This window comes from Malaclemys terrapin, chromosome 6 (genome assembly GCF_027887155.1).
Source record: "Malaclemys terrapin pileata isolate rMalTer1 chromosome 6, rMalTer1.hap1, whole genome shotgun sequence".
NCBI lineage: Eukaryota > Metazoa > Chordata > Testudines > Emydidae > Malaclemys > Malaclemys terrapin.
The window spans coordinates 134,195,274-134,208,527 of record NC_071510.1 but is presented as its reverse complement, the minus strand read 5'-3'; the positions used below and the strand labels follow the sequence as shown (position 1 = coordinate 134,208,527).

The 13,254-nt window shown below is 43.1% G+C and overlaps 1 protein-coding gene across 1 annotated transcript in view; it reads left to right on the top strand.

The window, feature by feature from the left end:
• LOC128839162 (myosin-IIIb-like) overlaps nt 1-13,254 on the top strand; it is a 127,541-nt gene that overhangs the window by 65,101 nt on the left and 49,186 nt on the right. Inside the window, exons 16-18 of the mRNA XM_054031895.1 lie at nt 3,557-3,603; nt 3,953-4,018; nt 5,139-5,258. Of these exons, the coding sequence (XP_053887870.1) occupies nt 3,557-3,603; nt 3,953-4,018; nt 5,139-5,258 (233 nt within the window). The remainder of the gene's footprint in view (nt 1-3,556; nt 3,604-3,952; nt 4,019-5,138; nt 5,259-13,254) is intronic.

Here is a 13,254-nt window from a genome sequence, read left to right as displayed (position 1 = left end):
GCTTCCATTTCCCTGGAGAGACTTTCTTCCATGAAGGCCATATCCCCTTTTGCATCTCACTCTAGGGGAGCTTTTCCTGATTTCCAGCCTGTATCTAATTTTAATTAACATTAGGGCTGTCAATTAATCGCAGTTAACTCACGCAATTAACTCAAAAAAAATTAATTGTGATTAAAAAATAGATTAATTGCTGTTTTAATCGCACTGTTAAACAATAGAATACTAATTGAAATTTATTAAATATTTTTGGATGTTTTTCTACATTTTCAAATATGTTGATTTCAATTACAGCACAGAATACAAAGTGTACAGTGCTCACTTTATATTATTTTTATTATAAATATTTGCACTGTAAAAATGATAAACAAAAGAAATAGTATTTTTGAAATTTATCTCATACAAGTACTGTAATACAATCTCTTTATTGTGAAAATTCAACTTACAAATGTAGAATTTTTGTTGTTGTTCAGAGAATCATAGAATATCAGGGTTAGAAGGGACCTCAGGAGGTCATCTAGTCGAACCCCCTGCTCAAAGCAGGACCAATCCCCAACTAAATCATCCCAGCCAGGGCTTTGTCAAGCATGACCTTAAAAACCTCTAAGGAAGGAGATTCCACCACCTCCCTAGGTAACCCATTCGAGTGCTTACATTCCAGTGTTACATAATAGCACTCAAAAACAAAACAATGTAAAATGTTAGAGCCTACAAGTCCACTCAGTCCTACTTCTCGTTCAGCCAATCGCGAAGAGAAACAAGTTTGTTTACATTTACAGGAGCTAATGCTGCCTGCTTCTTAATTACAGTGTCACCTGAAAGTGAGAACAGGTGTTCACATGGCACTGTTGTAGTGTAGGGATATTAAAGAAGGTACTAACAGTGATTCCCCCAAGTGACAGTGCCCCCCCCCCCATAATTTGTCCCCCACACTTAAATCCTGCTGGGTTTTATTCTATTGGTATAACAGTAGCTGGTGTTGCAAGATATTTATGTGCCAGGTGTGCTGAAGATTCATGTGCCTCTTCATGCTTCGGCCATCATTTCAGAGGACATGCTTCCATGCTGATGATGCTCGTCAGAAAAATAATGCGTTAATTAAATTTGTGACTGAACTCATTGGGGGAGAATTTTATGTCTACTGCTATTTTACCCACATTCTGCCATATATTTCATGTTATAGCAGTCTCGGATGATGACCCAGCATATGTTGTTCATTTTAAGAACACTTTCACTGCAATTTGACAAAATGCAAAGAAGATACCAATGTGAAATTTCTAAAGATAGCTACAGCCCTCGACCTAAGATTTAAGAATCTGAAGTGCCTTCCAAAATCTGAGGGGGACAAGGTGTGGAACATGCTTTCACAAGTCTTAAAAGAGCAACACTCTGATGTGGAAACTACAGAACCCAAACCACCAAAAACGAAAATCAACCTTCTGCTGGTGGCATCAGACTCAGATGATGAAAATGAACATGCATTGGTCCGCACTGCTCTGGATTGTTATCAAGCAGAACCTGTCATCAACATGGACGCGTGTCCTCTGGAATGGTGGTTGAAACATCAATGGGACATATGAATCTTTAGTGCATCCGGCATGTAAATATCTTGCAACACCGGCTACAACAGTGCCATGTAAATCCCTGTTCTCACTTTCAGGTGACATTGTAAAGAAGAAGCAGGCAGCATTATCTTCTTCAAATGTAAACAAACATGTTTGTCTAAGTGATTGGCTGAACAAGAAGTGAGACTGATTGGACATGTATGCTCGAAAGTTTTACATTGTTTTATTTTTGAATGCAGGTTTTTTTTGTACATAATTCTATATTTGTAAGTTCAAATTTCATGATAGAGATTGCTCTACAGTACTTGTATTAGGTGAATTGAAAAATACTATTTATTTTGTTTTTTATAGTGCAATTATTTAAAAATAAAGTGAGCACTGTACACTTTGTATTCTGTGCTGTAATTGAAATCAATATATTTGAAAATGTAGAAAACATCCAAAAATATTTAAATAAATGGTATTCTATTATTGTTTAACAGCATGATTAATCTTTTTAATCGCTTGACAGCCCTAATATTATATTAATACCATGCGCATAATACCTATTAATGTGGTCTATGCTATACCTAACATATATGTATTGGCTAACATAGTGCTCTCTCTGCCATTCTTGGTACCCTCCCATTGAGTTTCTCTCAGATGACTCCCATATCCGTATGGTTTACATTTTTTCCTTGGAGTTGTTTATCTGGGTATAAATGAGTGTCTGCATCTTCCTGAAGTCACATTCAGAAAAGAATAAAGATGAGGTCACAGCTCTTAAGAGTTTACAATATAAACAGACTGGTAATGGGTGGGAACCTGGATTCCATTTGGCTAAATTATGTTTTCTGCCCCTGATACTGTTCTCTGAATTCGAAATGCTAATCTCCAATGATTCATATGCTCCCTGCAAACACTCCACTTCCTCAGAGTCCCCAAAAGCGCTCTTATAGTTTTTAAAAGCTAAAATAAAGCTCTTCAGGTGTTTGTCTCCCTCAGAATTTCCTCGTGTGGTATGTTTACACTCTAAAATTCTGGACACACAATCTTTTGTGTCTTGTTCAGCTCCAGCTACCTGTTGGCATTTAGCAAATTAAATAAATAACCTGGGTCTAAGCATTTTTCTGTCCTTGGTGGGATTTCCAACTCCTTCCAGTGTAGTTCTATGGGCAGATTTCATTAATGTCTTGTTTGCTTACCTCTTCCAGATTATTAATGAAAATATGAAATAAGACCAAACCTCTTCCTTCTCCCTCCCCCCCCCCCCGCTCATTTTTTTGCTGTTTATCTTTGTCCTGTGTTTGTGGTCTTTCAGCCAGTCTTCAGTTCAGGTGACAATGTTGCATCCAGGTTGTGCGAGACTGTATCACATCCTTCACTAAATTCAATTCTATTTTATCTGTTTTTTAACCGCATCTTGTAATTATTTAAATAACTTACCTGGTATGACTCTTTATAAGCCTTCCATGCTGATTGTTGCTCATAGTTCAGTTGTCTTCGTGATATTCAGTGTTGTGTGGGTTCTGTTTTTTTTTTTTTTCTGTTTACAGTGTTAAAATTATTCCCATTATTTTGCTAGGGATAAAAGTTACAGGGGAGTAGTAATTGTCAGGATCCATCATCTTACTTTTTTCAGATTGGCACTATTTCTGCTTTTCTCCTTTCTTCTCACATCTCCCCAGTTGTCCCTGACTCTTTCAAAGATCGTGGCCAGTTATTCAGTAAACTGATTAGCAATTTCCTTCAGTGCCCCAGATGCTGCTTCCTGGGTTGTCTGTTTTAGATACCTGTACGTTTTCCAAGTGTTCCTTTCCTGCTCTTAAGCTCATTGTTTTTCCAGGGTTTTGTTCATTTGTATTCAGCATGTGAAACTTAAACTTTTATCTGGGGAAGAGGGAGCACCAGGGCAAGCTTTCTGCACTTGTGGGGAGGTTTCCGGTCTGCTGAGGGTTTCACTTGGTTTGAGGGATGGGGCTGCAGAACTCAGTGTTACCTTTTTCTTTATCCAGCCACAGTCTCCAGAACAGGGACTTTGATGCCTCACATTAAAGCCAAGGTAAGAACCACAGGGTCCCCAGGACAACCAATAACTGGGTCCTGGTGGCATGATTCTCCCACCTGGGATGTCTACAATTAAGGAGGCAAGAGAGAATGGGGACAGGCAGCCCTGCACATTGGAATCTGTCTCTGCTCCTACAGCTCTTCCTCCTTTTATGGCATTGGGCTTTCCCTCTTGTCTGCTTGGCATGTGCATACTCTCCTTTTCCTCCTTTGAAATCCATTCTCTTGTCCTTTTCCCAGCTGCCCTGTGTGCTTGTTCTTCAGATAGAGACAGGGCTCCAGGGCTGGGAGCTCAGGGGAATGATGTTGGAGTATGTGATATACATGTTTAGGTCTGGTTTCAGGTCTTGCCAGGAACAGACAATAACTTCAACAACACACGGAAGCAATCAGTGGGTGCTCAATTCCGGGTAAAGTACTGTTGTTTTATTATGCTTATTTAGTAACATGCAAGGAAATGCCGAAATGACCCCCAGGTACCTGAGCATAGTCAATAGAGCTCCTGGCACATGGAGAAAGGACTTCTCTGAGCTACAAATGCACGCTGTAGTGGGGGGGAAAGGCTTGATTTGCACTGCTGAGAGGGAGCTCCCACTGCCAGAGCCCTGGCTGGCACTGCTGATGGAGTTTTCACCAACAGGACCATGGATCCAGGAGGGTCTGATTATTCTTTGTTTGCAGTGTTATAGTAGCTGTGTTGGTCCCAGGATATTAGCAAGAAAAGATGGATGAGATCATGGTTGGTGGGTGAACCCTGGACTTGGGGAGACTGGCCCCCAGCCCTGCCCTGTCCCTTCCACGCTCACCGGAGCCTAGCCCCCTCTATAGCTGTTGGCCCCTGCCCAGCATCCCCAGCCCACCCCCCCACACTGTGGTTGCTAGCCCCTGTCCAGGCTAGCGCCCCCCAGAGCACCAGAGAGTTGGACAGCGCAGCCCCAGCCTCCCTGGGCCGTGCCACCCGGCCCAACCCCCGACCAGCATGCCTCGGCTGCCCTGGGCCATGCCGACCAGACCGACAACCAGTTGACCGGCCTCTCCGCCCCTGAAGGTGCCCCCCCAGCCGAGCTGCCAGCGCTGGGCGGGCGCCCGGAGCAGCCCCAGACAGGCAGCCCCGGCCTATGCCACAAAGGGAACAGCCTTACAGCAGGCAGGATGGGGCTTGGGGGTGGAGCATGGGGGGGACATGTCAGGCTGTTTGTGAAGGTACAGTCTTCCCATGCCTATGATACCCGCCACCCATGGATGAGGTAATATCTGTTATTGATATTAATATCTGTTGTCAAAAGAAGCAAGCTTTCAGTTTCAAGCTGACACAGAGGCAATGTACTCAGAGTGTCACAGCAAACTACAAGTTGGAACAGCTAAGGAATTAACATGTTGGGAAAAGGCCATTCAAAATGAAGTGGCCAGTTGACACCTCTGTAGTCCTAGGACAAAGGAGGGTGAATGGGTTACAGATTGTTGAAATGAACCAAAAATCAGGAAATTTGGCATACTGAGCTCCTGACCTGTGTCACTGCCTCCTACTAGCATTCCCTATCCGTGCTGATGGAGCGAATGTACTCTGCTAACCCACACTTTGTGCGCTGCATCAAACCGAACAGCCAGAAGGAGCCGGGCGTGGTTGACAGCCAAGTGGTGCTGGAGCAGGTGAGTGAGGGACTCAGCATCCCTTTAGCCAGGTCCTGTTAGGAACCAGACCTGTGACAGAGCAGGGGGCTGAATACAGCTGGGACTGAGCAGGACAAATCCCATTGTGAGGGTGGGGTTTGAAGACTGAATGGCTTGAATGAACACGGAAAGCTTATTCTTTCAGCAGGAGGGCCAATGAGGGGGGCAGGGAGCAGAGAAGGCATAGCTCTTTGTGGGATCTCCATCGTTCGGGATTTTTAAGATCAGGTTGGACAAACACCTGTCTGGGATCGTCTAGATAATACTTAGCCCTGCCTTGAGTGCAGGAGACTGGACTAGATGACCTCTCAAGGTCCCTTCCAGTTCTATGATTCTATACAGGACAAGCTGGGTCTCTTGGTTGGTACAACCAAATGCACCATTATGCTACTGGGGGGAAAGGAGGTTACGCTTACAGGATGGAGAGCTATTCTGGAAAGCAGTGACTCTGAAAAGGACTTGGGGATCAGTGTAGATAACCAACCGAACTTGAGCATCAACTGCAATGCCTTGCCTTGGAAGGCTAACGTGAATATTGGACATATATGTACAGGGGATTGGTGAGCAGGAGTAGGGAGGTGGTATTTCTTTTGTATAATACATTGGTGAGACCATTACTGAATAAAATAACATTTAATTTTATCAAGTAGCATATGTTACATGTCTTTTGCAAATACAACCCCTCTCCAAAAATCTCCAATGATGGAGCTTCCACCACCTCAGTAGGCAATTTATTCCAGTGCTTAACCACTCTGACCATTAGGAAGTTTTGCCTAATGTCCAACCTAAACTGCCATGCTGCAATTTAAGCCCATTGCTTCTTGTCCTATCCTCAGAGGTTAACAAGAACAATTTTTCTTCCTTCAACTTTGTAATAATCTTTTATGTGCTGAAAACTGTTGTCATGTCCTCCCTCAGTCTTCTCTTCTCCAGACTAAACAAAGCCAATTTTTTTTACTCTTCCTTCATAGGTCATGTTTTCTAGACCTTTTATCATTTTTGTTCTTCTCTGGACTTTCTCCAGTTTGTTCACATCTTTCCTGAATGTGGCACCCAGAACTGGACACAGTACTCCAGTTGAGGCCTAATCAGTGTGGAGTAGACAGACTTGTGTCTTGCTTACAACACTCCTGCTAATGCATCTCAGAATGATGTTCCCTTTTTTTGCAACAGTGTTACACTGTTGACTCATATTTAGCTTGTAATCCACGGTGACCTCCAGATCCCTTTCTGCAGTACTCCTTCCTAGGCAGTCATTTCCCATTTTGTATGTGTGCAACTGGTTGTTCCTTCCTAAGTAGAGTACTTTGCATTTCTCCTACTTACTTCAGACCATTTCTTCAGTTTGTCCAGATCATTTTGAATTTTAATCCTATCCTCCAAAGCACTTGCAATCCCTCCCAGCTTGGTGTCATCCGCAAATTTTATTAGTGTACTCTCTGTGCCATTATCTACATCACTGATGAAGGTATTGAATGGAACCGGACCCAGAACTAATCCCTGCAGGACCCCACTCGATGTGCCCTTCCAGCTTGACTGTGAACCACTGATAACTACTCTCTGGGAACAGTTTTCCGACTGGTTATGCACCCATCTCATAGTAGCTCCATCTAGTTTATATTTGCCTAGTTTGTTTATGAGACGGTCATGTGAGACAGAATCAAAAGCCTTACTAAAGTCAAGATATACCACATCTACTGCTTCCCCCCATCCACAAAGCTTGTTACCCTGTCAAAGAAAGCAATTAGGTTGGTTTGACATGATTTGTTCTTAACAAATCCATGCTGACTGTTAATTATTACCTTACTGTCTTAAGACCATAAGAATGGCCATACTGGGTCAGACCAAAAGTCCATCTAGCCCAGTATCCTGTCTTCCAACAGTGGCCAATGCCAGGTGCCCCAGAGGGAAAGAACAGAACATGTAAACACCAAGTGAACCTTCCCTGTCGCCCATTCCCAGCTTCTGGCAAACAGAGGCTAGGGACACCATCCCTGTCCATCCTGGGTAATAGCCATTGATGTACCTATCCTCCATGAAAGCAGCATACAATTGAGTATCCTTAACCACGGATTATTTATAAATCATACAAGATAAAATAAAACTGTTATTAGTTGTGGCTATACCAGCCCTAAAGCAGGACTGCTTTTTGTGTAATAAATTAGCCTCTAAAGCTCGTATTTCAAGGTTAGACAATAAAAATCTGGAATAAATTTTCCCTGCCACATCTATCAGACTACTAGGTCTGTAAGAAACAGGATTCTTGCTATTCCTGTTTTAAAAATAAAATAGGAAATACAGTACTGGACTTCCAGTTAGACGTAATCAATCAAGTATGATTAACGACAGTAAATAATTTAGCCAACACCACCAATTAAGATTCTCCTGAAAAATTTCAGCAGGGAGAAAAATCTTCCTCTGAAGGTTTTTTCTGTCATTGGACTAAAATGAATGACTATACTTCACTGTTCTTTACTGGAGACCAGAGAGGTAAATCAGACAGAGTATTCCTCATTGCATCAACTATAGTAAAATTAGATTTAAAAAAACTGGTTTGGGGGGAATCATTAAAGACCTGGCTAAAATGTACTATCCAGGCTTCATTATTAATATAGGGTTCCTCAACTGAAGTGTCTCTACCAGTGCCTGAGGCTACCATCTCATTAAACATGGGATAATTTTTAGCTCTAGCTGCTGCTTCAAAATCCTTCCACAGATATCGAAGATATTCTTATTTTTTGTATATAATAAGTCTTTATGTCTTCTTCTGGCCGCTACTAAAATTCTTAAGTAAATTAGGAGAGGAATTGCATCTTACCCTGTTAGTTATGTGTGCTAAAGCAGACTTTTTCTTCACACAGTCTGCCTCAAATCAAGTGTGTTTATCTTTGAGAGCATTTTTAGAATAGCTAAAATCAAAATTGGTTTGTTTAAAAAAGGGTTCCCAAACTTTTTGCTGGCATGTCCCCATTTTAATAAATTATTTTTTCCCAGGACCCCAGATAGCATGGAGGAAGCCATTTTGAAGATTAAAGTGGTGTCATCTGCACAGTGTTACATCACATGCACTGTATGTGTGAGGTCAAGTCACAATGGAGGAAAAATAACATTTAATAGTAAAATTTGGAGATCAAGAAAAAAAATTAATACAGCCGGAATGCCCTGACACTTTGATTCCAAAAGTAAAATCTGGGCTTTCAGGTGGAAGGAAACCAGGGTGGCAAGTCCTCCTGATATATGACCCCTTTTAGACAAATGGCTTCTTTCATGGAGAGAAGATTCAAAATCAGGAAAGACTATGATTTCAGACTCAGCTAACCATGTTTCTTGTTTTGTTTTTTCTTTTTAAGGTTTTAAAAATTAAAAAAACCCTCTGTCATTCATCTTATTTTTATACCCAGGTAAATTCCAGGTAAATTATTCTGGCAGAAGCTCTCCCTAGGTGGAGGGAAAGAAATTGGAGAATCTAGTCAAATAGGAGAAATTGGCCCAACAGCCTAATTGTAAGAATTTTGATTCATCTCCAAATATCACATTATTCTGTTGAGAAATCTGCTTGGAAGATAGTAAACATAAGGGAGGGGAATCCTCTTGGACTTCTGTCTCAGGACTCCCATAAAAAATAGCACCATTTCAGAGAAGGGGAATGGTAAAAACTAATGGCCCTAGTAGAAGAGACTGAAGGCTCAAATTTAGGTGATCCCGTTAAATTAGTAGCACAAAAAGTTATAGAATGTACCTGAGGAAAAGATGATGTAAAATCCTGAGATATATTCTCATAAGATAAAGGATAGGAACCAGCCTCTTCTTTTAGACACAAATAATTATACCTTAGATCCTTACTCTATAGGATATTCCCAAATAATATATCTGCTCTAGAGATGAGCAACTTTGGCACCTTAGTTGTTTGCTCATCTTCGAAATTCTAGAAACTATTTGGCAATAAAAAAATTCCACCTCTCGCCTCTCATGCATATTGTGAGAGTAAAGGTGCAACAGAGTTAGAAAGTAAATAAAAACAAACCTTATCAGCCAATTACTGATTTAAATGGATAGCTGCAAGGGACTGTCTGAACATACTCCACTCGAAAAACTAAAAAATCAGTGGTCCATTTCTGTTAAATATCAGAGGGCCAAATTTTCAGCATTTTCTGAGACCCTAAGATATTTGAAAGATTTCTAAGAAAGGGAGAATTATCCCTTGAAATATTTAAATCAGAAGATGGTAAACCAAGAAGAGAAGAAGTTAGTTTATCTTAAGTTAGCCTTAGGAGCATTAATAAAAATTAGCACAATCCTATCTTGAGTCTGAATTGAATTATCTACAACTTTAGGTTTTTCCATTTCCAGACCAGACTTAGCTGTTGGGGGACATCTAGCTTGCCAGTTAGACCAGTCTTCCCATAAGCCACTCAATACGATTTTAAATTCAAAGAGAATTCTTAATGCTCGCTATCTCCTCCATAAGAAGGTTCATCAAAGATAAAACTAATGGAAACTTAGTATCTTTAAAAGGAGGGTCGTAATCCACCAAGTCTGATGATGCAGGTTCTTAGATACTTTTCTTGCTATTCTTTAATTCTAAGTCTGTAAGATCCTTATCTATAAGATCCTTTTGTTGATAAAGCTACTTCCAGGGGGTTTTCTTCCCCCAGATTTTAAAGTAGCAGGGGAATCAGAACTGATGTGTGCCAAACCCCTGGTGGTAAGTAGGGGAGCTTGCTTCTTACAGAAGAAGTCAGTTAATTTAGACTGCAATGGATGAGAGGGAAGAGCATCTTCACAGGCAGGCTTGCTAACCTGGTGAGGATGGCTTTAAACTAGGTTTGCTGGGGATGGTGACCTAAGCCCAGAGGTAAGTGGGGAAGTGAGATACCTGGAGGAAACACAAAGAGGAGGGTACAAGTTGGGAAGCCTCCTGATTCATACTGAGAAATTGGCTAGTTATCTTAGGTGCATGTACACGAACGCAAGAAGCCTGGGAAAAAGCAGGAAGAATTGGAAGTCCTGGCACAATCAAGGAACTATGATGTGATTGGAATAATAGAAACTTGGCGGGGCAGTTCACATGACTGGAGCACTGTCATGGATGGGTATAAATTGTTCAGGAAGGACAGGTATGGGAGGAAAGATGGAGGAGTTGCATTGTATGTAAGGGAGCAGTATGATTGCTGAGCGCTCCAGTATGAAACTGGAGAACAGCCTGTTGAGAGTCTTTGGGTTAAGTTTAGAGGCGAGAGCAACAAGGGTGATGTCGTGGTGGGCATCTGCTATAGACCACCAGACCAGGAGGATGAGGTAGACGAGGCTTTCTTTGGACAACTAACAGAAGTTTCCAGATCACAGGCCCTGATTCTCATGGGGGCTTCAATCACCCTGACATCTGCTGGGAGAGCAATGCAGCAATGCACAGACAATCCAGGAAGTTTTTGGAGAGTGTTGGGGACAACTTCCTGATGCAAGTGCTGGAGGAACCAACTAGGGACCGTGCTCCTCTTGATCTGCTGCTGCTCACAAACAGGGAATAATTGGTAGGGAAAGTAGAAGTGGGTGGCAACCTGGGCAGTAGTGACCATGAGATGGTCAAGTTCAGGGTCCTGACAAAAGGAAGAAAGGAGAGCAGTAGAATATGGACCCTGGACTTCAGAAAAGCAGACTTTGACTCCCTCAGGGAACTGGTGGGCAGGATCATTTTTATATTATTTTTATTTATTATCCCCTGGGAGGCTAATATGAGGGGGAAAGGAGTCCAGGAGAGCTGGCTGTATTTTAAAGAAGTCTCATTGAGAGCGCAGGAACAAACCATCCCAATGTGCAGAAAGAATAGCTAATATGGCAGGCGACCAGCTTGGCTTAACAGTGAAATCTTCGGTGAGCTTAAACTCAAAAAGGAAGCTTACAAGAAGTGGAAATTTGGACAGATGACTAGGGAGGAGTATAAAATTATTGATAGAGCATGCAGGGGTGTAATCAGGAAGGCCAAGGCATCCCTAGCGAGGGATGTGAAGGGTAACAAGAAGGGTTTCTACGGGTATGTTAGCAACAAGAAGAAGGTCAGGGAAAGTGTGGGACCCTTACTGAATGGGGGAGGCAACACAGTGACAGATAATGTGGAAAAAGCTAATGTACTCAATGCTTTTTTTGCCTCGGTCTTCACAGACAAAGTCAGCTCCCACACTGCTGCACTGGGCAACACGTTATGGGGAGGAGGTGAGCAGCCCTCTGTGGTGAAAGAACAGGTTAAGGACTATTTAGAAAAGCTGGATATGCACAAGTCCATGGGTCCAGATCTAATGCATCCAAGGGTGCTGAAGGCGTTGGCTGATATGATTGCAGAGCCATTGGCCATTATCTTTGAAAATTCGTGGGGATCGGGGGAAGTCCCGGACGATTGGAAAAAGGCAAATATAGTGCCCATATTTAAAAAAGGGAAGAAAGAGAACTGCCCCACTCCTGGAGAACAGGTGTTAAAAGCAACCGAGCTAGGTTAATTGAGGAAGCAGCCACAGCTGGCCCCATAAAAGGGCTGTGAGCCAGGAGCAGAGTCAGTCTCTCTCTTGCTCTGGAGAGGAAAGGACCTGGCTGCCTGGGAGCTTAGGGTATGGCAAGTAGAGGAGGGCTGGGGAAAGCCAAGAGGAGCTGGGGAGCCCCTGCCTGGGAAATCCCCAGGCTGAGGCCTTGCTAAAGGCCAAAGCAGATACTGGGGTTGCAGAGGTGCAGCCCGGGCTTAGGCAGAGGCAGCTGGTCTGATTCTCTTGCCAGTGATGAGTGGCCTTTACAGACTGCGTCTGCCCCAGTGAGCTGGGGCTAGACGACGACTGGCAGTAGCCACTGAGGCAAGGTGGGTGTAGAGGGTTGGGGGTTCCCCTGGGAGGGGAAACCCAGAGTAAGGGGTGACTGCAGGGACAGAACTCTGAGGTAAAGGGGTCCGGGAGGGACACAAGGTGAGCGGCAGGTGAGACACTGGCCTGCAGAGGGCACTCCGAACGCTGGAAAAGAGCTAATTCCCAGACAAACAGTGGGAGGTGCTGCGCTGGTGAGTCGTCGCTTCGGTACACTGGGAAACTACAGACCGATCAGCCTCACTTCAGTCCCCGGCAAAATCATGGAGCAGGTCCTCAAGGAATCCATTTTGAAGCACCTGGAGGAGAGGAAGGTGATCAGGAACAGTCAACATGGATTCACCAAGGGCAAGTCATGACTGACCAACCTGATGGCCTTCTATGATGAGATAATTGTCTCTGTGGATATGGGGAAAGCAGTGGACGTGATGTATCTTGACTTTAGCAAAGCTTTTGATACGGTGTCCCACAGTATTCTTGCGAGCAAGTTAAAGTAGTATGGATTGAATGAATGGACTATGAGGTGGATAGAAAGCTGGATAGATTTTCAGATTCAACAGGTAGTGATCAACGGCTCCATGTCTAGTTGGCAGCCGGTATCAAGCGGAGTGTCCCAGGGGTCGGTCCTGGGGCCGGTTTTGTTCAACATCTTTATTGATCTAATAGACAAAAAGGCATAACATGATCCAATGCCTGGAAGCTGAAGCTCAAAAAATTCAAACTGGAAACAAGATGCAACTTTTTAAGTGAGATAATTAGTCTTTGGAGCAACCTTAGAATCATAGAATATCAGGGTTAGAAGGAACCTCAGGAGGTCATCTAGTCCAATCCCCTGCTCAGAGCAGGACGAACACCAACTAAATCATCCCTGCCATGGCTTTGTCATGCTGGGCCTTAAAAACCTTTCAGGATGGAGATTCCACCACCTCCCTAGGTAACCCATTCCAGTGCTTCACCACCTTCCTAGTGAAGAAGTTTTTTCCTAATATCCAACCTAAACCTCCCCCACTGCAACTTGAGACCATTACTCCTTGTTCTATCATCTGCTACCACTGAGAACAGTCTAGATCCATCCTCTTTGGAACCCCCTTTCAGGTAGTTGAAAGCAACTATCAAATCCCCCCTCATTCTTC